Below are 26,695 nucleotides of genomic sequence, written 5' to 3' on the forward strand. Positions count from 1 at the left end.
CCAGTGTGAGTGGAAGGTGCTTGTGCCCCTTTGTTATAGTAAGCAGGGGGTGTTCTCAGTAATTGGCACCTTGCCTAATGCAATGTTAGACATCTCTAGGTTGCGCAGAAATGAAAGATAATTTCAAGAAGTTCCTTCTTTTTTTTGTTTTGTTTTTTTTCTTCAACAATTTATGTATGCATTTCCCAAAAATGTATATAATTCTGTGAGTGTTTCCTTAGCTATATCTGAATATTTTCCTATTAAGTCATGTTATAGCCTTCGCTTCCTTCAATCCTTGTAGGAATCTTTAGTTGGATGAGACAGAAAGATGAAATGTTTTCTTTTGGTGTAGAGGGACAAGTTCAAATGTAAATTTTACATCAAATCTATGCCGACTCCTAAGGGCTCATTCACATCTGCACCCAATCTCCGTCTGTCGGGTTTCCGTCTTCTGCAGACAGAAGATGGAAACCCGACAGACCGTGTCTGGCTGTGAGTGCCGGGGAGCGTTTTGTGCTCTCCTCGGCGAAACGTGTTTTTTTTTTTTTTTTTTTTTTTTTTTTTTAACTGGACACAAAATCCTGCATGTCCGACTCTGTGTCTAGTTAAAAAAAAAAAAAAACTGGTTTCGCTGCGGAGAGCACAAAACGCTCCCCGGCGCTCACAGCCGGCAGTTTCCAAGCCCATTCAAATGAATGGGTTTGAAAAATGTCTGCAGGTTTCCGTCTCATGTCCTGTTTCGTGCAGGAAACGGAAACCTGCAGAACGGAGACCGAGCGCAGATGTGCACCCAGCGTAAGGTGGAGGAGGATACGTTTCTGGCACATGAAGTGTATTTTGTGCGTTTTTTTTTTTATTTTATTTTTTTTTTTTTTTTAAATTTTGCTTTTTTGTAATATAAAACCTGATTTAACCACTATTTTCTCACTCTTGTATTAGTAATCTGTGGCTTTATAATCATTCTGTCCATGCCATAATATTAATCCGCTGTCTCTGGTGTAAGTATGGGTTAGTGTTCATATACAACAGCCAGTCTGAGGAGGTGCAAGAGAGCAGAAACCTGAACCAATGATGAGAGAGGTGTCTCTGAGATTAAGGTTACATTCATGGGTCCGTGTTTGAACGTCACATGAATATCTGTGGGCTGCCTGTTCCTCTACAGACCACTTAATTTACTTTAAGTGAGCCTGAGCCACAAAATCGACAGGAATGGGACCTGTCCTAATCTTTACCCCTGACTCATTGCTTCATAGATGGGCGTATGTATGAGGCCAGGGGACATAGAATATAATGGACCAGTGTGCTAGCTCTGAAAAACACGGCCAGCAAATGTGACTGTGCACATGGTCATGTGTATGGGGCCTAACTCCCTTTCTCTCCAGGTACTGTAGCCATATTGTATTCCCAGATCACAGCTCTCAGGAATCTAAACTCCATATATAGGATGTATCTTGCATATCCTATTTAGCTGCTGACTGGACATCATCTACAGAGTGGACAGGAATTAAAGAGACCAAGTTAAACAAGACTGATACTATATATTAAACTTATACTATTTATGTCATCCATTAATATGTAACATGTTTGTTTTAATATGAATTGTTGTTTTGGCACTGTTAACCCCTCCCCTTCCTTCCTCACTTTGTGGGGACTCTGCTTCCCTTTCATGGGACATCTCTGTTAGATCTGAGTTTTTTGTAATATAATTGAAAAATTTAAATAGTCAACAAACAAAAAAAATTAATATCTGCAACGTGATGAAATTGAATTATTGAGTTATTGCAATTATGTTTAAGTGCTGGATTTTCCATTTGTGTCTCTGAGCATATTCTGTAACACACCATTACTTCATACATTTGATTACTCTCCCAAGGAACCTTCTGAATATGGTGTACAGACCCTTCATGGCTTACACTGCTTTTATAATGGCTTTATTATGAGTCTTAGCTCTCTGATTCTCCTTCCTGGGCAACTGGGATATGTGATACAAATTGCAAGTTATGATTGTGGTTTCTTCCGAAAAAGTAATTGCACTAAATATATTTAGACACGTTAAGGCTGTGCTCACAGTTGCCATTATTTGCTTCATCCTCAGGGGATCTATATTTCTCTTTGACTTCACCGCACGCTTCTTACTGGGAGGGGAAAAAAAAATCTAACTTAGGCAAACCCAGTGTCAGTGGGATCTGTTGTAATTTCGTTTGGTTGTGTCTGTGAGAAGAGGGCTGATTAAAGCTCTAGCTCCATCTTCTTGTGACTGCTACCTGCCTATTTATGACCGTGTTGAGAACCATGCCTCTCCTTTAAAAAAGTAAACAAACTAACTACTAGGAAACTACTAATTTGGTGGGGATCTATCCCCTGGACCATGCTCCAGAATCATGAGAATGGTGGTCCTCAGACAGGGTCTGGAGCTTCTGTAGATTGGTGGTGCAGTACCACTGCTTTCAATGATTGACATTGTATCTCAGCCAGTCCCATCTACAGCAAATGGAGCTCTTGTGTGACTCCTTTCTTGTCCATGACTGAGGCGCCCACTGATCTAGCAATTCTCTCTCTTGTGGAAAGGGGGTCACTTAGTACCAGTGTACACCCTTGAATTAGTGTTCTCTGTAATCTCAATGAAATATGTTTAGCTCTTGATTTAGTCTGCATGTGCAGGTTTTCACAAAAGGTAGGACAGGTAACCATGTTCATCTGTCATAAGTGTGAAATAACATTGTTGTTAACATAGCTGAAGATTTGTCCAGTGACTTTACACATGGAAACTGAAAATGTGAATTTGAATTTTTTTTAGATATTTATTTCAGTAGCTTGATCAGATTGTAACTATCCCAATGAGTTTGTAAAATGTAGATGATGTATATCTTCTTTCTAGATCATTAGACTAATGTAATAACTAAATTCAGAATTATATTAATGGAGGTTAATACACCCTTTTCCATATCTCCCAGCATTTTAACTCCCACTCATCTGCAGGACTTTAAGGCCTAACACCTAAATAACCCTTCATGCAATTCTGCATATACTCTGCCTATTTTTGAACCAAGAAAAGTAAGGTCTGTTGGGAAAGATGGATGTGAGTGTGTGTCAGATGTTTTCAGTCCTAATCTACTTTCTGATTTCAGGTATGAACATGTTGACCTTCTGTTATTTGTACGGGGGGAGTCTTTTTAGGGTTCCTTGAATATATTTAATGCTGTAAATTTGGGTATATTAAGCCGGGGTTCATAATGTTCTTGTTACATTGGTGCTTATGTAGCATCACGCTACAACTTTCATATTTTATGCATTTATCTTTGAGCGTTTCCTTCCAACTTTTTATAAATAATTCCTCATCGGAATTGTCTGAACTTTTAATTCTTTTGATGCCTTAGAAAATAGACGAACTACAGTGGTGTTTAAAGTCAATGCGTACAAATTGAAAAATATGATTAATTTGTATTTGTTCCCATACCATTTTTGTTAAATCCTTGAAAAATACTGTTTTAGCTTAGTACTTGGCATGTACTTCTAGTGATCTTCCAAAAAAACCCCCTCTGTGTGTAAATTCAAGTTTCTTATGTAAATCATGATTCATTATGCTTCATGTACAGGCTGCACACGCCATTCATTTAGTATGTGTCATTTGGATGAGACTTGAGTTTCTTTAGTCGACGTAATGTTTTATATTAACTAAACATGGAATAACTTAAAGAAAGTGTGTTAGCGTTTAAGTCCTGTGTACACAGCAGCGCGGCCACTGATTCAGCTTGGCAGGCTCTCGCCAGTATGGTAGAGCGAGGAGGAATAGGAAAGCAAGCTAGCAGGATTATAGGCTGTGATCGGGATCTGGCTGCACCTTCACTTCTCCACAAAGGTTCTCATCAATTCTCATGTACAGTATCTAGCAGTGTTGTAAAGCTTTTAGCTTTCACTGTCCACGAAAGGTACACATGTTTTAGGAAAAGAGGTGCTCCATTTCTAAGGTTAGCGATTGGCAGAAATCCTCTCCTATAGGCCAAACCTTTATTGGGCATTCTATGACTTGTTTTCGAGCAGCCCTTTGGGTATATCTCTAACATCTAGGGGCTAGCAAAAGATGTGCAAAAGAATCATTTGGAGCAAACTTGTTGCTTTTTTTTTTTTTTTTTTGGGCATGATTTCATTCACGGATGCAGTCTGTAGGACAAACCCCTGGTTCCTATTTTTCCACAGCCCTTCTCAGATTCTGTGTACTGCTCCTACTCAGACTCCTTCATAAATAGTCAGTCAGCATTAAAACTTTTTAATTCATTAAAAAGCAAGTTATGGGTTTCCTGTGAAAGTAAATATGTAATAAACTATATTTATAATTATAAAATTGATAGAATTTTGTATAATTAAAAGGACTTAACATTTTATTTTGAATTTGGGGTCAGTAACTTTATTTCCAACCTCTTTTTTTCAAAATTGGTCCCGACTCTTCAACACAGGCCTGATTTTTTGTTCTAAGGCTTGGTTCACATCTTGGCTTGGCTCTCCGTTCAGGGATTTCGTTCCCTTTTCCCCGCATTTTCTCACCGAACAGAAACTACGCGGACCCCATTATAGTCTATGGAGTCCGCGGGTTTCCTAAGGTAACTGCTTTTTTTTTAATGCGGATTAGTTTTCTTTTCAGGTGGGTCCCCAAGTGGACCTTCCGAATGAAAACACGAGTGCAGACGTGAACCTAGCCTTAGACTCTTTGGAGTAGAATTCCAGTAAGTGCCATCCAGATATTGGGATTGTGGCGCACCCAGAATTTATATATTACATTTATTATGTTCGCTTTGCCCATACTGCATACCTAATTCCTAGGTGTGTCCGAATACCTGGAGGGGTTTAATTTTGTGAGCTTTGAGGTCAATTTCACAATACTAACAATGTCCTGTAGGGTGCAGGCAAAATGGTAATTGAGCAGTTGTGCCTTTTTGTATGTTGTGTGTGTAGAACTGGCTTTTGGACCTCACACCTATCATGTTCCATTGGATCGCATTGTGCTGCATAAGATAAAACCTGCAAAAAAAAAAAAAAAAGCAATAGTGGCCAGTGCAACTTTTTTTTTCTTTTTAAAAAAGGATTTTACAGAGTAATTCCTTCTACAAAATGGCAAAAAGTGTAAGTGTTGCCAAATGTCTTTTTTTTTATCTGAAGAGAAGTGAATTCCTGTGTGTGGTAAAACAAATGTAATTATAATTTTTTAAGATTCACACCTCAATGAGAATTGGGATGAAGAGGAAACCCACAAGACAAGGGGGGAAAAAACATGGAAAAAAGAAAACCCAACTACAGGAAAGGCTCAACCTAACACCTGTAATGGCTAAATAACAACGCTGTCCCAAACCTTGCCTGGACTTTAATGTCCTAGTGCCATGTTAAGAACTGTAATATGTCTTTGTCAGATTAGATTTGTGACCGTTGTGCTTTTAAGTGAGGCGTCTACATAGGTAAATGTTTTACTGCTTTAGCGGGGTTTTTTGCGTGTGCTTGTAAATTGATAAAAAAAAAATAAAAAATTGGACGCCTAATGTTTTGACTCTGACATCTGTTATTTAAACAGACTCAGAAATGGAAACATTTTTAGTCTAAGGCCAGGTTCACACAGCAGAAAGTGTAGGACTTTTGGGGTTTCTTATGCCTCATAATCCTCTCGACTTTCCGACTCTGTTCTTGTTGCAGCGAAACCATGTCTTTTATTTGCTGACCAGCCTCGGAAACAATGTGACTGTTAAGTGTCTCTCTATGGGCAATCTGCAGCAAGATCGAGCAGGATGCTTCTTTGGGGTCCTGAGAAAAAGAAGTGTTAAACAATGGGAGACAAATTCTGGCCCAAATTCGCAGCTTATTTTGAGGTAGAATCCACTACAAAAACCGGCTCCAAATTTAGTTGTGTGTACTTGAACTTAAAGAGGATCTTTCATGTCGTCCTGCACAATGCGGTTTTATATACCGCTAGAAATCTGAAATCCTCACATCCCAGGTAGACTGTCAGGAATGCCCTTCTGACACCGGGCAGAGATTGGTCTCGAAACTAACTGCACCACTATCTCCATTCCCAGAGCACATAACAGGAAAACCGACAGGACTGAATTCCTCCTTCTAGCGGTGTATAAAACCACATGTGCAGTAGGACATGATAGGTCCTCTTTAAGGCTATTCACACACCATTGTTTCCTTTATGAAACATGGTCATTATATAGGCCATGTGACTGAAGCTTTCTGCATCATAGCAATTGTCAAGTCGTCCGTTCTTGAACAGCCATAGCAGTCTTGTACTGAACTGATAGTTGTCAGTTTGGCAGTCACACAGACTGTTTTTCAGACTGAACACACAGGTGTGAATAGCCATTTAGCCTGGGGAAAGCATGTCTTCTGGAAATATCATTGTGTAAATGAACAATGCATTTGTATTTAGCTCGATATCTAATACTTATTCTATTGCAATCCCATTTTCTGATGAGTATGTTGCAGAGGAAAAAGTTATAGTGTGTGTTCACTTAGGCAAAATACTTGTCTAAAATATCTGATAAGTATTTTGGCTGTGGAGAATGCAGGCAAAATATACTTAATGTCGAACTATCAGTTTTTCTTGATGTAGCATCAGGAGCCCTGTAGTTCTATGGCACTGAAAAAAGTGCTTTACAGTTAGAGTAAAGACTGCTAAACCTGGGGACAAAACTGTCCTCTAAATAGGGGCTTTGGCAGCATCACTAGTTTTAGTCTTTGGTGGGTGTACAGCGTTAAATCCTGGACAACTTATTTATATGTATATAAAATTCGTTCTTAGACGTACACCTTTGAATTCCCTTCACCTTTTCATTGTATTCACATGTCCTTCATTTATGACTTCACCTATTTCCATGTATCCACATTATCTGGATTTATTGGTCTTGTGCCATCCTACCGTTTTCGCCTTTGAGGCCAGTCATTGACCGCAGTGGTCTTATTGTATGTTATTAGTGCAAGCAAGTCAATGAAGACAGTCAGGGACCATTGCAGAGGTCAGTATAGAATTGGAGTATTTTTCTTGTTTACCTTTTCATGTGTGTTTCCAATATATATAATATACAATTTTTTTTTTTTTTTTTTTTTTTTTTAAATCTTTCTGATTTATTATTGCTGATTGTGATCGGGACCTGACGTTCTACATCTTTCTTTGAAATGTATTATTCCTTGTTCATATCAGTCCTACACATACCTTTTTAGGTTGTGTTTTAAGCTGTTTACATTGGTTGTCATTTTGCTTCTGTGGTTTTATGTGTATACCATGGGAGAGTGGCCTTTTTGGCCAGCCAGTTTATTACCCCTGGGCAACAGATGTCCAGGAAAAGAGAGTGGGCTAGTGACCCTAAGTCCCTAAGTCAATCCCAAGACACACATCTTTCTCAGCCGCGGGGGAAAGTATCCCTCTTTCTCAAGATTCTGCAGTTGGGGAAGAGGAGGGGAGGCTACCCTTAAGGGAGGTATGGCTAGACACTAGCCTTTTACTGTGAGGCAGACCAAGATTCTGGGGCACTCAGGAAGGAGGCAGCTTGATAGCTGTAGTGTCCTTTCTGTACGAGCAGACCCTCTAACACTCTTTCTGATCCTAGGGACTGGGAACCGGGCCTCAGTGGTCCAGATTACATATTTTTTTTTCCGATATTCATTTTTCTCTTTTATTCCCATTTTATTTTCTGTATTGTATTGTGCTTTTACCTGTATTAGCTTGACACTCCTCTGTGTACACTCTGTATATGTTCGTGACTGGTTCCGACCGATTTGGTTTAATAAATATGTAAAACTTATAAAGCTTGTTTCATATTATCCTCTGAGCAGAAGGTAAGAAGGGCGATTGTAAGTGTGCCATGCAGCTTGGCAAAGTGATATTCTTCACACTGATTCATTGTAATAAATTAGCACTATTAACATATTTTGCACTAGGAAAATTGCCTACGCTGAATGCACTTGTATTGACTTAATATTTAAACGGGACTAGTCATGTATAGGTTGTCATCCTCTTGGTGAAACAATGTTTTGCCATCTTGTAGATTGTAAGCCCTCATGGGCAAGGCCTTCCCTCCTATCCCAGTCTCCTTCATTAATGTCTTGTTTTTGTTTTTCGTCCACCTTTTGTGCAACTGGAAATAAGTCATGACCATTGAGCTTACACCAGACATAGTGAGTACATGTATGGCAACCATACATATATGGTGGTGTGTATCAAGCTACTAGACTGCAATTTGCCACAAATGGTGTTGCTTTATTTTGATTTTTTATTTTTGTTGCAGTTTACACTGAACTAAACATAATTTTTTTTTTTCTTTTCTTATATAGGGTTCTTTAAATTATTGTGAAATGTTTCATAAACTTTGATATAAAAATTTCTTATTCGTTGTATTAATGTTTCAGGCCCTTTTGATGTTGACTTATGTTTACCAAACTTCTTGTTTATACAGAACTTGTTTTTGTTTTTTTTTATTCTGTCTGAACAATCGTATTAGAATTTTACGTAATTTTTTTTAACAAATGTTCATTTGCTTGCAGTTCCATTGTCTAATGCTACTTATAAGAACGTACTGTATAACTTCACAATCGTTGCTTCAATGTGTCAGTGTTTTACTTGATGTTTATTTTTATACTTTTGAAGTGATGGAAAAAGTGGGCGCATAAAAAAGGGGTGGAGAAAAAAATGCGCAGTTATTACTATTTTTATTTCAAGTGTAAGGAAAATGTTTGTTCTCGTACCGTGTTAGCCAGTGGGTAGGAAATATAAAAACCCCCCAAAAAACTTGATAGTCTTCAGTATCAAAAAGGTATCAACTACTGAAGACTATCAAGTTTTTTGTTTTTTTATATTTTTATTTCCAGGATGTAAGACTGTAAGAGCAGTAAGCATGTTAAGGGAGTAGCACTTGTCATACTGCAGTTTGTGATCAGTTTTTTTTTTTTTTAAATTATTTTGAGACCTTCAATATTTACTTTGAAAGCCAAAGAGAGATACCAATATTGATGCCTTGAATAAAATCCACATGGAGGAGAACCAAGGAAGCCCCAAACTGACCTTTTTCTAGATTCTCACGTTTTGAATAATATATATTGGCTCTGCCAAAAATAGTTTGTACGTTACTATTTTTGCTTGTTTTGTGCTAACCTTTATTACATATTGTATCAAAGGGCTAGTATATCCAAAATAAATAGTTTTTCAGTAAGGGGGTATACTCAATTGAAAATAAATAAAACGTAGCGTTTAATAAATATGATTAAAAATGAACTATTTATGTATCTCGTAACTGCTATTGTGTTACAGTGTTAACAACAAGTATTGCACACTTGTATCCTTTCATGGATAGAACATGGGGGTGGTCTGTCGGGGATAGCCACACCGCTAGCAATGATACACATTAGTGGCAGAGCGATGTGGTATTCACCCACCATTCTGTCATTCTGTAATTCTGTCACCAATGTTACGACCACGTCTAAAGGTTAATGAGGGTACTGGGGTAATAACCTCCCTAATGTCGGGATCCTGCTGAAGAATCCCCCAGTAAGTCCGGAGAATTCCCAACACTTCTTGTGATTGCTGATCGTAGGTCCCTATCATTCTAATGATGTTAGTATCTTGGGATTTGCATTGAGGTATTAATAGTTCTTCTCTTGGGGTGTTTCTTGCCTGCCTCCTAGCCTGCTCCAACAAAGACCTCGGATAGCCTCTATTAGCAAAACGTGTCAGCAATGCTTCGCTTTGTCTGTCAAATTCAGAGATGCTGGAGCAGTTCCTCCTAACTCGTAGGAACTGCCCCTTCGGGATCCCCCTCTTTAGGGGCTGCGGGTGGTGGCTATCCCACCGTAATAGAGCATTTGTGGCGGTTTCCTTACGAAATAGTGTTGTAACCAATTCATTTGTTTCAGATATTGATATCTCTAGATCCAAAAAGGAAATTGACCTTTGATGAAAAAAGATTTCAGGCTATTGAATGTGTCAAAAAATCCATCAGGAGAGGAGACTGGGAGAACCTCATACTGCGGAGAGAAACGCAGTGGATCTTTAGATTCAACAGCATGAGTCCTTACGGACTTAATGAGGCTCTCACGTTCACCCCTTTCATTTAGAACGGTACAGACTAATGGTTCTATGGGGACAAGCATGGATTCTGGTGTCCCCCCATCTGGCTCTGGTATAGTGGCGAACTTCAAGTACCTCCTGTATTATATATAAAAACGAGGAATGGGTAGGATTCATTCCCCATCATTACTAGTGGGAGAAACCCATAGGAGGTTTAAGGGTTAATATGGCCGGCTTCCTACCGGAGCTGTAGCTGCCATGGCTGTATCGGGCTATTGATATTGAGTAAGTGTATACTCTGTGTTATCGGCTACTTAGTCCGGGATTTCGATACACATAGGGAATCCTGTATTAGATCAAAACATAATGTATCACTTACATGTGTTATGGACACCGAGCAAATCCTGACACTTGGCTCTGATACAGTAGTGAGCACCAAGTACCTCCTATAGTATATATGAAAACAAGGAATGGGTAGGATTCAGTCCCTAGTATTAGTAGTGGGAGAAACCCATAGGAGGATAAAGGGTTAATATGACCGGCTACCTACCGGAGCTGTAGGTGCTATGTCTGTATCGGGCAATTGCCACTGAGTAAGTGTATACTCTTTGTATAATCGGCTATTGAGTTTGAAACTTCGATACATATAGGTATTCCTGTATTAGATCAAAATACAATGTATCACTTACCTGGGTTATGGACACCTAACAAGTGCTGATCTTGTGTATAACCGGCGAGTGTGTTGGTGGCGGTCTCGATTGATATACGCAATGGTGACAGTAACAATATAGTGTATCATTTACCTGTTCTTGAACTCAGCGCTGGCTTCCCACTTGAGTCAGAGATGATCGTATGTTGTTTACTAATGCCACGCGTCTCTAGCCCCTGATGACGTGTTCGCTGGGGATCCATCTCATAGCTCCAGCGGGCGGAAGTGTGTTAGGGGGGCGTGGCTATTGACCGGAACACGGTCTATATAAACCCGTCTGACGTAGCGGTCGGCATCGGATCTGCTATATATACTGGGACCTACCATCCAGGTCCCAGGAAATGTGGTTATTACCGCAACCTTTTTTGTTTTTTTATTTGAATATTCTCCTCTAAACTCTCCTGATGAGCCTTGCGAAACGCGTAGAGTGTTTAAATGGGGCTAACAAATGCCATGTTCCTAGTATACTCCTTTACATTTACTTATTAGTGGAGCTGCTGTAAAGATTGTAGTGAGTGTAGCTACAACCTACTATATCCGACCTATTAGGGGCAGAATGCTATACTCACATTGATACAGCTAAGAGGGCCTGTCACTTTGGACCCAGTGACCGTATCTTGTGTAGACATTAATAAGGAGTGACAGGAGCGCTGACATTGGCCCTTGGAGTTATCTGGGGGGAACTGGCCGTACGGGTGGGTGAATACCACATCGCTCTGCCACTAATGTGTATCATTGCTAGCGGTGTGGCTATCCCCGACTTAGACCACCCCCATGTTCTATCCATGAAAGGATACAAGTGTGCAATACTTGTTGTTAACACTGTAACACAATAGCAGTTACGAGATACATAAATAGTTTGTTTTTAATCATATTTATTAAAAGCTACGTTTTATTTATTTTCAATTGAGTATACCCCCTTACTGAAAAACCTTTATTACATAATAACAAAAAAGAAAAAAATACATAGGGCATAAAGTCTTACCACAATAGCACTTCATTGGGTAGGATCTCTTGACAAAAGCAAAAAGAGGCTTCCTGTGGCAACTCGTGGTGCAAATAAACTAGGTGCTAACCACCGGACTGATTTGTATAATAATTATCTTATGATGTATTGCACTTTTTACTGTAGAACTTGGGATTTGCAAATCTGTTTGGCAAAAGCAACTTCACAAGTTATCAATTTCTCGACTTATGACCTTGTCATAGGGGCAGACAAGCTTCATGGACCAGCCTTATAAAACAAGTTGTTCAGAAAATTGACATCTTTGGTGTATGTCCACCTTTAAGACGCTGTGATCTACTCAGCACTTGATAAATCTACTAGTAGACTCTGATCTACCGATTGCCTACCCAGGGTCTAATGTAGGCATAGTAGACTACCTATATTCTGATCGAAATGGGAAAGGTGTCTATAGTGCTTTCTACATTTAATTCCTTAATGTGTTTATTTTCAATGCCACATTGTTGTTGTTTTTTATTTTAATATCCAATATACTGTTTACTAACCAGTACAGTGAGAAGTCCTCCAACTTTTTTACAGCAGTTTTGGCTACTTTTGGAATTGGATAGTCTGTGTACATTTTTATTGTTTTATTAAGTCTAAATTATTCATGATCCACCCAAACTGGAAATGACACCTGGAATATCAGTTTTCTTGCGTGCAAATTTTAATATTTTCATTTTCGCTAGATCAAGAAAAAGTAACAAAGCCAAGTATGTCAGATAAAAAGGAATGTATCAGTATAATAGTGAAATGCTTGTGTTGTGCTTGCTCTTTGTATAGTTACTATGACTTTATTTTGCTTCTCGAGCAAGGGTTAATTCCGCATAAGTGATGATATTTTTGTGTTTTGTTTTCTTCTGCATGATGGCTCCAAAATATCATATTAAATACTTTTAAATGCTCCTTCCCTACATATTTTTAACTTTAATTTGATCTAGGTTGACTACAAAAACTGTGTTTATTTTCAGAGAGAACAGGATTTGAGAATGGGTGATATGGGCGTCCGTGGAGCAATAAACATGGGAGGTAGGGATTTTTAATGGAAACCAATTTTTTTTATTTTTTTTTGTCCACAAAACCCATTGTTTGATATTGTAGTTAACTTGGACATTTTTGAATATTATCCTGTACTCTGTATAAGGATTTTCATGTCAATCATAATTTTTATGTGAACTAGCTACTTTAATTTTAAGTACACTTCCATGTTGATGATAGGGTCATAACTATCCTAGCCTGTGTGTTCAGACGTTTACAAATATGTCATATTCACCAAATTTTTCAGTTGGATATACTGCTAACTGTATTCTCAGTGTACAAATATTCCATAAATTAGTAACTATGGTAATTTCAGATCTGTTGTGAGGAAAAGCGGATACATAATATATACCTTGTACTTATCTCAATTGTTCAAATCTATGTAAAACACTTCATATATTCTGTTCTTTTTAAATATGGCATTGGCATTAGTATGTGCATTGATACACGTAACACTTCAGTCCCCAGATCTAAGAGCAGTGAGTACTGAGAAGAATTGTACTAACTGCTCAAGCTCCAGACTCTGAGCATTATACTGTGTGGATGCTAGGGTCAGGGGAATTATATTATGTGTGAGGATATTATACAATGTGGGGCCTACCGTATTTTTCGGACTATAAGACGCACTTTTTTTCCCCCAAATTTCGGAGGAAAATGAGGGTGCGTCTTATAGTCTGAATGGCCGCGCTACTGTCACTGCTGGTTTTCTTCAGCGGCAGTATCGCGGCAATCTGCAGGCCCCGGCAGCTAAGACAGTCCCCGGCATCTGCTGTAATAGACCGGCGGATGCCGGGGAGTGTCTTAGCTGCCGGGGCCTGCAGATTGCCGCGATACTGCCACCGCTGGTTTTCTTCAGCGGCAGGAGCGTGACAATACTGCAGGCCCCGGCAGCTAAGACACTCCCCGGCATCCGCCGGTCTATTACAGCAGATGCCGGGGACTGTCTTAGCTGCCGGGGCCTGCAGATTGCCGCGCTACTGCCGCTGAAGAAAACCAGCGGTGACAGTAGCGCGGCCATGCTGCAAATCCGCTCCTCCTCCACAGGTCCCGGCAGTCAGTTAGCCCCCCCCCCCCCCCCACCGGCCCCATACCTTTAGTGATGCAGGCCGGCTCCTGCACGGCGAGGCCGCAGGAGCCGACCTGTTCCGATGACAGCCGGAAGCTAATGAAGGCTCCCAGGCTTGTCATAGATATATATTACTATCGCGGCTGGTCTATGACCCTCCGCGATAGTAATGTATAGAATCTCCCATAGACGGCAATACACTTGTATTGCCGTCTATGGGACTTGCAATCAAATGATTGCAGGTTCAAGCCCCCTAGGCGGGGGATATTAAAATAGTAAAAAAAAAAAAAAAAAATATAATAAAAAATAAAATAAAAGTTCACCTCCTTTCCCTAGAATACATATAAAAGTATAACATTACTGTGAAACATACACATTAGGTCTACCTGTGTCTGAAAATGCCCGGTCTACTAATATTTTTATGTACAGTGAACGTCAAAATCAAAAGTGCTAAACTGCCAGGTTTTTCTCTCTGTTTTGCCTCTGAATTAAAGAAAAGGTGATCTAAGCAATAAACATTTCCCAAAATGGTATATCTAAAAAGTACACCTGGCCCCACAAAAAAAACGCCCTATACATCCCCGTACAGCTGCAGGGTCACCTGTCAATGTGGCCTTGCAGCTGTTCTAAAACTACAACTCCCATATATTAAATATTTTACCATTTTTTGCCTGAAATTTTTTTTTCCCTATTTTTCGCCTCTAAAACCTGGGTGCGTCTTATAGTCCGAAAAATACGGTATATACAGATAATACATTGTGAGTGGCACATTATACTCTATGAGGTGGAACTAAGCGGATATCTGTATTGTTTTCAGCTTTCTGATCTGTCAAAGAATCAGAAAATTTAAAAAAGGGGGGTTCAGATTAATTTTAGTGGTCGAAGTATAAGGAAAAAAAATATCTTTGTATCATATTAGCCAGTGGATAGGAAATATAAATTGAGTCTTCAGTAGTTGATACCTTTTTAATGGCTAACAAAATGATGACAGATTGCAAGCTTTTGAGACTACTAGGCCTCATCAGGCATGGTATAACACAATTTCTGAATGCATGTATATGTGTGTACCCTTAAAGAGGCACAGGAATCAAGTGTTTGGTGCGACAGGTGATGGAAAGCGGTATACACACAAATAGATAAGTTAAAAAAACTAATTCAGTTCAAAGGATGGCCCTCTGACTTTTAATGGTCCATTTGATTGGTGATAAGGAAAAATATATGTTTGTACCCTATTAGCCAGTGGATATGAAATGTAACGATGGAGTGTCTTCAGTAGTTGATACCTTTTGATGACCGATTGCACGCTTTTGAGACTAGTGGGTCTCTTCATCAGACATGGTACCAGCCTGATGAAGAGACCTAGTAGTCTTGAAAGCTTGCAATCTTTCATCATTTTTGTTAGCCATTAAAAAGGTATCAACTACTGAAGACTCTCCATCTTTATTTTTGATTGGTGATGTGATGCTTAGTTTTTAAAGAAGGACATAAATCCATGCGGACTTCATCCGCATTCTGAGTGTCTGCCCTGTCTACCCTACATAATGACCCCCGTAGGGCATTTGATACATATTATTAAATACACCCCATTAGGTGTGCTGCAGGTGAAGGTACCTGTGATTTTGTAGTCTTGTTTGGAATTGGGGAGCTTTGCAGATGAACTCGCACCGCCACATGATTACAGAGCAGAGAATGGCCCTCCCTGTGCCAAAACACTTCAGCAATCAAAATCATATCATCAATGACACGAAGATTTTGGTTTTAAGGGGGGATTTCAAATCTGAGAGAGAAGAATATGGGAATATAAACTCATGACCACCTCTGATACATTCCAGAGGGGGTTAAATCAGTCGCATGGATTTATGTCCTTCTGTAAGAACTAAGCATCATATCACCAATCAAAGGGACCACAAAAACTCAGAGGGCCATCCTTTGAACTGATAATTTGTTTTTTTGTTTTTTTTAACTTCTTTATTTATTTGTGTGTATACTGCTCTCCATCACCTGTTGCACCAAACACTTGATTCCTGCGCCTCTTTTGGTGTATAAATATGCTTGCCTTCAGAAATTGTCATACTATGCCTGATGAAGAGACCTAGTAGTCTCGAAAGCTTGCAATCTGTATCATTTTGTTTCTCTCACGCAAAAGTTGGTGCCACCTATTAGAAAGTATGGAAATCACTAGTTTTAAAGGATTTTTAATTTATTTTTTTTATAACCATCAGCCTGACTATCCCTTATATAAAGTGTAACTAAACGTTTGGATTTTCTGGCAGTATTTGTCATTAATAAATTTTGTAATATACTTAAACACATTTTGTCTCCTGTGGGGCTGTGTGAAGTGAAGAGAAAATGAGTTTGGGGAGGGACTCTTTAATCTCAGGCATTATAAAATATAGAAACTTGCTTTTGGTGTCCTATGAAAGAGGAGATATTGTTCTTGGTAAATCTATGTTGAAAACCCAGTTATCCCATTTGGGATATCAATTATGCAGCTGCAGCAGAATTTATTAATGACACATCAAAATCAAAAGTTCTCCAAAAGTTTAGTTGCGCATGAAATTACTGCATATATTGTAAGATTTTTTGAGAGAAGTTAACCTAAAGGTTTTTGCATCCTTAAAGGAGTTTATCGGCTTGGGAAAAATATCTTTGTATAGGTTTAAAACCGAGTGATATACCATTATGAATATTTATATTTGAAATGGCTGCTCCAGTGCCCAGATCTCAGGCCCGCAACAGACAGCATGGCTTGTATTTGTTACAGGTGGACATTTCCCAGGTCTCTGTCTTACCATTACCAGTCCTGACTTCGTTTTAATAATGACCTGGTGACCCTGTGTTTAATACAAGCAAAAAGTAAAGCTGCTGGGTTTGGCATTGGTATCTTAAAGAGGACCTTTCACCATATCCGGGCACAGGCAGTTCTATATACTGCCAGAAAGCCGACAGTGCGCTGAATTCAGCGCACTGTCGGCTTTCCCGATCTGTGCCTGGTGTGAAGAGCTTACGGCCCAGTACCGTAGCTCTTCTATGGTCAGAAGGGCGTTTCTGACCATTAGCCAGAGACGTCCTTCTGCCTCGCGGCGCCAATCGCGCTGTGCTGTGGAGCGGGGAGGAACGGTACGGTATACTTTTGGCCAACACCGTATTTGAGCTCTGATACTGTTCCCTGAGTCACATCCCCATATCTGCTCCTGTCTGACCCCACCCACTTGACATGAGGTAGTTTAGCTAGCATATTGAGCACCAAAACAAACTGAACTAATGGCTCAGGAACAGCGTGGGGGCTAGAGAATAAAATTCCCAATATGCTGGAATTAGTGGAAGGGCACCGATTAAAGGATGAAAAGAGCCCAAGTTGGTGGTGGGGTAAAGGTCCTCTCTTAATGGTTTTAACACTCTGGCCCCTTCAGTCACCACCTCTGTGGGGTTTCAGATGTCAGACCCCACTAGTCTGAGGTTCATTACCCATCTTAAGGACAGGGGATTGCAATCCTATTCCTAGGAAATCCCTTTAAAGAGGACCTTTCACCATATCCGGGCACAGGCAGTGTTATATACTGCCGGAAAGCTGACAGTGCCCTGAGTTCAGCGCACTGTCGGCTTTCTCGATCTGGGCCCAGTGTGAAGAGCTTACGGTCCCGGTACTGTAGCTCTTCTATGGTCAGAAGGGAGTTTCTGACACTCAGAGACGTCCTTCTTCACAGCACAGCCAATCGCGCTGTACAGTGTGAGCGGGGAGGAACGCCCCCCTCCCTCCCTGATAATGCTCGTCTATGGACGAGTACTGCGAGCAGAGGGAGGGGGGCGTTCCTCCCAGCTCTCACAGCACAGCGCGATTGGCTGTGCTGTGAAGAAGGACGTCTCTGGCTAACTGTCAGAAACGCCCTTCTGAACATAGAAGAGCTACGGTACCGGACCGTAAGCTCTTCACACCGGGCCCAGATTGGGAAAGCCGACAGTGCGCTGAACTCAGCGCACTGTCAGCTTTCTGGCAGTATATAACACTGCCTGTGCCCAGATATGGTGAAAGGTCCTCTTTAAATAGGCACCAGTTTATTAGTAAGTGGTATATGATTCCATTGTAAACCTATATAAAGGATTAGCTAGAAAGGGGGTGTTTACACAAGCATCGCTGTCTGCACTTTGTGATTCTGTCTAAATCCCGAGAAAAACTGCTTTGGGGACGGCTTGCATACGGTCAGTTTAAAAACCCATTCTTTTGAATGGGTTTATAAAGCAAACTTCCAGAATCTGTATGCAGCCTCTCTGCTGTAAAACCGTTGTTTTTTTTTTTGTTTTGTTTTTTGCATCGGCACTAAGTCGGACATACAGAACTTTGTGTCTGCACAAAAAAAAAAAAAAAAAAAAGGGGTTCACAATGGAGAGGCTGCATACGAATCCCAAGTGTTTGCTTTAAAAACCCATTGAAATGAATGTGTTTTTAAACTGACCACCGGCAAGCCGTCCCTCTGCAGTTTTTCCTGGCTTTTCGGTGGAATCACAAAGGACAGACAATGGCACAAGTGTGAACGCCCCCAAAGCCTCTTTCCCACAAATACCACCTATCATCACGATAGGAGAGAAGAGTCTGGTCACTGGGAGTCCTGCGCGAGCAGAGTTACTATTTAGCTGGTGCGTTGCTAATCTTTATCTCTATCGGACTGCCATAAAGACTGACTGCAACCCTCGTGAAAACCCTGCTCTCTTTATTCAATTGGGTGCCAATGCCAGATAATTTTGTTGGGGAACTCCTTTAAGGAACAGTGTGTAACCTTGTGTATTTCAATACACCTCTAGGTTTTTTTTTTGTTTTTTTTATATAAAGTAAATCATTATCGATTTTGAAGTAGATTGAAAATGTACAATGAGTGCAGGAGATGCAAGAACCATTCTAAGTATAGATTGTTTTACATAGATACCTATAGCCCAGCCCCTGCTGGTAACCAAGGTCCTCCTCCTCCTCCACCTCCTCCTCCAATGATGGGGATGAATATCAACAACAGAGCAACTGTCTCAAGCCCTTCAATGGGTCCTGGTCCTGCAATGGGCTCTGAGGGAGCTGCAAGTATTGGAGCTGCAATGATGCCAGATAATGGAGCAGTGGTAATGTATTAGTAGTTTTTCTTCTCAAAATGTACTTGTGATTGAAATGTGAAATTCAGTTGTCTCATTTCTATTGCACTCAGTGATAAATGGCCGTTATATAACACACTATATATATATATATATATATATATATATATATATATATATATATATATATATATATATATCTGTGGATAGGAGGGATCAAATTATTTTAGTTTTGTTCATATTAGTGTTTATATGAATGCTTAGTATGTAGTAAAAAAATAATTTTTTGATTAGAATTTTTTTTAAAATGACAAATGACTACTTTACTTTAAAAGCAATGCAAGAGAAAAAGAACCTGTATTCGCCGTCAACACAACATATTCTTATTCTTAAAAGGATAATAAGTCTCTTTGCATATTACACTACTTTTATGAGATTTATTAGATTGTATAATGCTGTTTTTCAGAATCTTTTTTCCACTTTTTTGTAACATTGGGAATTTATATTTTTAAAATTTTATTATAGATCTTAAAGGGGCTCTATCACCTAAATTCAGCAATATGCGATAGACCTATTGCTGAATAGCCTTTAAAAAGGCTATTCCGGCCCCACTACTCATTTAATAAAAGACATCCCCCCCTTCCCCTCTGTTATTAAGTTTAACCTAAAAAAACGTATACTTACTATGCACGGTGGACATTTCGTACACTCCTCCACGTCATCCATCGTTGATGTCCTCCTCTGGCTTGTTCTCCGTGAGACGTCCTCCTTTGCGATGTTCCTAATTTTCCTAAAAGTTTTTGTGTAGTGAAATTAGGAACATCGCAAAAGAAGGAGGAGGGCATCAATGATGGATGCCGTGGAGGAGTGCATGAAACGCCCACAGTGTTTTTTAGGTTAAACTTAATAATGGGGGGATGTCTTTTATTAAATGAGTTGCGGGGCCGGAATAGCCTTTTTAAAGGCTATTTAGCAATATGTCTATCGCATATTGCTGAATTTAGGTGATAGATTCCCTTTAAATCTTAAGCTCTTGACAAGTTTAAACTTTCAATTTACCGTATATACTCGAGTATAAGCCAACCCGAATATAAGCAGAGACCCCTAATTTTACCACAAAAAAACTGGGAAAACTTATTGACTCGAGTATAAGCCGGGGGGGGGGGGGGGGGAATGCACCATTGCAGATAAGGAGTCTGGCCATGTGCATTGCAGCTTAGTAACTCCATGAGGATCATAGTAATAGCAGTTAACCCCATCATGTCCCTCACATTAACCCCCTGTGTGCCTCACATAAGAGTTACTGGGCATATGGAGGTAATAATTAGGTATCTTCATAATTAAGGTCCTTCATTAGTACCCTCATGTGTCTCACATATTAGTAACCCTTATATGGGTCACACAGGGGTTAATATGAGGGACATGATGGGGTTAACTGTTATTAATGTGAGGCACATGGTGTTACTGAAACCAAATTAATAACCTCAAATGCCTGACATTAATAGGCAGTGTAAAGGAAGGTCCCTGTGTGTGTCACGTTACTGTAGCTTCCTCTCCTCCATACAACAGACATCTTCCATAAGACACAATGAATACTGGCCACTCATCTGCAGGGTAGATGCTAAATCCTAGTGTGCTAAAGGACCTCTGATGACGTCATGACCATGTGATCGGACTCTGGTGTGGGCAGAGCTACTAGGATTGAGACTCAACCTTATCTGCAGATGTTACATACCAGTGGCTACAGGACCTTTGATGACATCAGTCACGTGACCTCATGACAAGCCAATAACAGAGCAGTAGCAGTAAAGGACCTCCCCCTTCCAGGTCCTTCCAGTCTGTGCTCCGTGCACCCTGACTCGTGTATAAGCCGAGGAGAGCTTTTTCAGCATGAAAAATGTGCTGAAAAAGTCTTCTTATACTCGAGTATATACGGTACTTTTCAAAAATCTATATTTTTAAGGGCATTGCGGACTAAATTTTTAAGTTATTTTATTTAGTATGTATTAAGATTATCGACCATACTTCTAAACTGCATATAAACACTTTTTTTTTTTTTTGTAACTTGCAAAAATTTTACTAAATGTACATGCAATATAGCATGCGTTTTCCATTCCAACTTTGACCTATACCTTTTGTTTTATACTGTAATGAATGTTTGAGCCAAGCTGCCTTGTAAATATGATACTTCTGCAAAAACATATCCCTTTGCGAAGTGATATGAGCATTAAAACTGTAGTGCTAGGTAGGTCTTGATATAGATATACATTTTTTACAGTAATATGACTTACTTGCATGTCAGTAATAGTAAAATAATTTATTCACTCTGTAGGATTATCCTTTCTGTTTCCTTGAGTAAAGAATATAAACTACTTTGAAGTTTATAAAGCATAATAGCACATATATTATATATAATTTTTTTATTTTTTTGTTTTCCATGTAATCTAGTTACTAATTTAGTTGCTCCTTTCTTCCCTCTATGTTCGACTCTCCTGGACTGTCTTCTGAACGTCATCACTGCACTTTGTGAATATATCCAATAATAATGACAAATGTTAACCTTTTGGGACTCCGCATTGAACTAATGCACTCTAGCGCAATGATAGATTCTCACAGCCATCTCCATCCCAAATGGGATCTCCTATGGTTAACAGAGCAGGAACTGAAGCTGCTCAGCCAGCAGTGGGTGGTGTTAATGCAGTTGGTGGTGGACCTGGTGGCTATGGTAGAGGAAACCAAGGGGGAAACTTTGATGGATCTAACAAGCGTCGCCGTTACTAGTATATCATTCCATACCATGCAGAATCTGTTCAGTAGATGAATTCCAGTGGAATGCCTTTCTCTTATATATTTTTTTTTAAAGTTGAACCTATTGTTTTGTCTTAACTATAGCATTTGTAGGAAGATTTTGTTCTGTAACTCATACCTAATGTGTTTTTGATCTTATGAGATTTATCATGCCTCATTGTGAAAGTTGAATGTTACTGTGATTTATTCTATTTGTAATAGTATTGTAAAACATGCAGCTTATACCATCACAATAAAGGCAAACTTCCTTTGAATTGTTTAATAAAGCAATTTAAAAGGTAGAATTTCAGTGTCCAGATGAATAAATTGCCTGTCCTCCCACTCATGGATGCTCTGTATATCCACTGCCCCTTCTTTCCCTCCACATTCATATGTACACTTCTCCCCACTCCTTTCGCTTGATCTCTCAACTTGCACGAGAGAATTTAAGAGTTCATGAAACTAACTCTTAACTGGCCATAATACTTGGAAGAGCACAATGTAGCATGTTACGTACAGTTTTATCACTTGCCATTTCCCTTTTTAAAGCCGCCATCACCAGTGTGATAATGTTTTAGTAGCATAGTATGATTGTTCGCACCATCTGCAAGCCACACAACTTGCTGTGATACGATCTTGAGTGTAAAAGAAAGTTATGAATGCTATCTGGCGTATATTTTGTAGCACAATAAACTTTGAGTTGAAGGACTATTTAATGCTGCCTTGGTAAATAAAGTATCTCATTTGAAACATGTCAGTTTGTACAACTAGTATGTCAGGCCCGGTTCACATTTGTGTTCGGGCCATTCCGTTCCCCTCTCCTGCAAACAGCACTTTTCTCTCCACATTTTTCGTGTGGAAACCACAGAGACCCCATTATAGTCTAAGGGGTCCACAGGTTTCCTAAAGTAACCGTTTTTTTTTATGTAGATTAGATTTTCGTATAGAGGGTCCCCATGTGGACTTCCGAACGGAAACCCATACACAGATGTGAACTGGGCCTTAGAGGGCAGGAGGAGCTGAGCAGTGTCCATTCTGAGTTAGTGATTCCAGTTAGCAGTCATGTATGGTGAATGACTGTTCTTGAATTGGCTAAAAAGCAAGTTATCCGCTCAGTTAATTGTGCCCTATAACATATGCTACCTGTGGATTAGACCACATTTTGTGTGTCTCATAGGTTATGTATTAAAGTCAAAGGATGACTGCAGGATCAGACTGCACTAAATTTTTTTTGTGGTCTATTGCCATATTGATGAATTGGTCTGCATACCTGACATAGACTCAGTGATAGAGGATTTTTAATTGTCACCACTTATGAAGTTATAAAGGTTGATATGGCCTTTTAAATTACCCTGCAGTACACTTCAACATTTTCTGTTATTATATATACAATATATACACACCCTGTGTTTTGGTTTTATTTATTTTTTTAAATATCTAAACTGCCTGCAAAGTCCCCCACGTTGCGAAAACACAGCTTTTTTTGTTGCGGTTTTTTGAGCCAAAGCCAAGAATGGCTACAAAAGAAATGGGAAATATATAGGAAGTTCTTATAGGTCTACCTTTTGATCCACTTCTAGCTTTGGCTCAAAAAACCACAGTGAAATCTGCAACAACAAAAAAAACCAAAAAAAAACCTGCATTTCCACAACATGGGGCTTTAGCCTTAAGTAGTTATTCTTATGACGTTTCTCTCTGTCCACAGGATAAGGGGTAGCTTGCTGATCTGTTGGTTTTCCTATAAATGAGTTGGTTGTTTCGTACCCCAGTTTGAATGGAGAAGCAGGTGGGAAATTGGCGCCACCACTCCATTAATTTCTGTGGGAACAGCTGGAGATAGCTGAGAGCCATACTTAATCTATATCCAACAAGTCCTTTTGTTAGCGATGGATCAATGGCACACATTTGAAATCTGTATCTTTCTTTCAAACTAGGATGCAGAACACCCCAGTTCTTATAGTTGATGGGGGTCCCAGGTGTCACACCCTCACTGATCAGTACGTTACTCCCAATTCTGTGGATGTGTAGTATGTAACAGAAATATACCGTTTAAATATCTGCTGCCTGATAGAGTACATTCATTTTAATGGATTTTAATGCCAGTATCACACAAGTGTATAACAAGTGCCTTTGACTTGAACTCACAGCATCAAAGTTCTTTAATGCCGTAAGTTTGGGTCAGTAGATCTGCCTTTTGGGATATGACACTAATCCATATACTTGTCTGAGACTGGCCTATTCAGCTGTTTTCATATGAGGAGCAGATAAATAATTATATAATAAATAACTACAAGTGTACAGTGGCTTTGATCATGTTAATCGTCCACAGAACAGTATGTTACAGTATATGGGTAAAGTCTTCTGCAAAAGCTTGGGATATCTGTCTGAATTCCTCATAGTCACTCTAAACTTTGTGATATTGTGAATTTTCTAGGGTATGATCTTTGTGTATCTGGTTAAAAAGTACCGTGTAATACTTTTCTCAATTTTAAAAGAAAACTACTTTGTTTTGGTTAAGGCCTCATGCACAAAACAGTGTGTAAGCCAAGGCTCTTCCGATGCTCTCTTACATTATTTCATAGGACCTGCTCTATAAATATAAGAACAGTGCTCAGGGTGTTCTCTACATGTTGTGTGCGTCAGTTCTCGGGGTTTGGAAAAAAAATAATGGCATGAAATTGCTATTTTTACCTTTTATAATTCAGACTGTTTTACATTTTTGTGCAATTTGTCATTTTGTCAACAAAATGTTGGTTTATTGGAATAGGGAAATATACTATGCTTGTGCACAATTTTCATAATTTGTTGTTATATGGTGCTTAGTACATTAACCAAATTGATCAAAAGTATGAAATATTTGCCCAGGTATTTTCAGAGTTTGTGGTTTTTTTTTTTTTTTCTTTCAAAGGCTGCATTCAAAAAATACAAGTAGTATGCAAGAAGAAGAAATACAAAAACATTGATGTAAAAGTGGTGATGGCAGTGTATCATGGTTCTTCCCAAAGTGCTTTACACAGAAAGTTTGTAGAGGATTCCTCTGCAGACTGTTTCAATTATATCTATAGTTAAACCACTGGCGTTTCTATAGGCATGATTGACTTGCTGCAATTTATAAAACTGCACTGGTTTCGGAAATTCCGCAACCCCCCCCCCCACCCTTTTTTTTTAACCGCAAAGTGTGCATGGGAGTCACTAGAATACCATTCACTTTGCTCTGAATGTAACACCACGATTTTTTAATTCCAAGTGGGGCCCCGGCCTGAAGTTGTTTTCTGGTGATACTTCATTATTTTTATTAATTTTTTTTAAATCGAGTTTTACGTTAAACTTTTTGTTTTGAAGAAGTTTTGGTGAGGGTTTTAAATTTTTGCCACATTACATCTTTCTCCTGTTTTCCCTGTATTGTAATTTGAGAATATAGATTGATCAGTTTTATCTTTTTGGACACTATTCCTTTCCGTTTATGCAATGGGGAAAAAAAATGTACAAGCACATTTTTTCCACTGCATTTTTTGCTGTATTTTTTCCTCTTCTGCTCTTTTTAGCTGCGTTTTTGCCACGTGTGACCTAAGCTTAAATCTTTTGTTTTGGTATTTAATTTTTCTTCTTTCCAGATCTGTTCCTGGCCTAGGTCATAAATTTTGCTTCAAAAATGCTACATAAAGACTGAGGCTCTAGCTTAAAACCACATCACATGGAGGCATACAAAGGTATAACATGTCTAGAGCTATGGTTTCCTTATTACAGCATGGTATAACTCATAGGTTTTACTGTTTACTGCAGTAGGGTCATATGCATTAAGCCTTGATACAGAAAGAGGTTTGCAATCAAATTAACATTTTTTTTTAAACAATTTTCTGTTGCTTTCCCCCAAAATTGAATAATTGAGAGTTCTGTTGCTTATCATGTTTTGTTAGAGTTCACTTACATATTTTCACCTAGAAACATTTAATATCTCTATAAAAACTTGCTATTACTTAATCTTTATGGTCTTCAGTATTCATTAGGGTAAATCTTTAGTATCAGATTTGTAATGGGTCCAACTCCCAACACCTCCACTGATCAGCTGAGTAAAGAGGTTGTGACCCCCATGGAAATGACATGTCTCCATGTACTGTCCCTCTCACAGGAGAGGGCTATGATGTGGGGGGGATAGTCTCCTGCCAACACCTCACCAGTGGGATGACTTAATTTATGGGCAATCTCATATTAAAGGGATTCTAAGTCCACATCGGAATAGCCTTAAGAAAGGCTATTCCTCTCCTACCTTCATTGTTCTGATCCGTACCGCCGTTCCATTATCTTGCTTTGATTTATTTTAATTTTTGTTTTTTGTTGTATGCAAATGAGTCTCTGGAAAGCACAGGGGGGGTCCCTCTACTGTCCGAAGACACTCCCACGACGCCTCCATCTTCTTCTCCCGACCGCCACCTCATCCGAAAGTGCCGACTGTGCATGTCTGTCAGCCATTGTCCTGTGGCCTCTTACACAAGCATCTATTCGGCCACAGGAAAATTGCCGATGGATATGCGCAGTCTGCTCATTCGGCTGAAGACGCGATGAAGAGGCAGTCAGGAGAAGAAGACTGAGGTGTCGCTAGAGAGTCTTCGAACAGCACAGAGGATGCCCCTTGTGCTTTCTGAAGACTCATTTGCATACGGCGAAAAAAGAAGTAACCCTGAAACAGCGGCGCGAATCTGAGAAGAATGGCCTTTCGTAAGGTTATTCCAACGTGGTCTCTGTTCAAAAAGTGATTCTAATGAACCAGAAGAACTCCTTTTACAGTTGAAGCTTGACCTACCCACCCAAAACAGTATGTCTGAGCTACTACAGTGCGATGTGACAGTCCAAGTGTGTGCCTGGTGTAGACTGTACTTTCCTGCATACAATACATTTAAGAAAGCTTTATACAGTCTGTGAACCTGCAGTGACTACTTCCAGATTCCAGCTCTGAAGCCTGCAGAATTCTGAATGCGTCGTCCACTATAA

At 39.4% G+C, this 26,695-nt stretch overlaps 1 protein-coding gene across 5 annotated transcripts in view; it reads left to right on the forward strand.

Moving 5' to 3' along the window:
- Positions 1-26,695, forward strand: part of PSPC1 (paraspeckle component 1) — a 65,976-nt gene that overhangs the window by 12,732 nt on the left and 26,549 nt on the right. For 2 of the 5 annotated variants that reach the window (XR_012715117.1, XM_075266066.1), the window contains exons 7-8: positions 12,711-12,768; positions 18,762-18,949. The exons of 1 other annotated variant lie outside the window; for it this stretch is intronic. Coding sequence is in view for 3 of the 4 variants with exons in the window: in XM_075266066.1 (XP_075122167.1) it covers positions 12,711-12,768; positions 18,762-18,949 (246 nt within the window). In the remaining variant the exon portion in view is untranslated. Of the gene's footprint in view, positions 1-5,187; positions 5,445-12,710; positions 12,769-18,761; positions 18,950-21,514; positions 21,982-26,695 lie in introns of those variants that run through there. 2 more of the 5 variants (XM_075266065.1, XM_075266067.1) reach the window with 2 other exon arrangements.

Source organism: Leptodactylus fuscus, chromosome 2 (genome assembly GCF_031893055.1).
Source record: "Leptodactylus fuscus isolate aLepFus1 chromosome 2, aLepFus1.hap2, whole genome shotgun sequence".
In the NCBI taxonomy this organism is placed as follows: Eukaryota; Metazoa; Chordata; class Amphibia; order Anura; family Leptodactylidae; genus Leptodactylus; species Leptodactylus fuscus.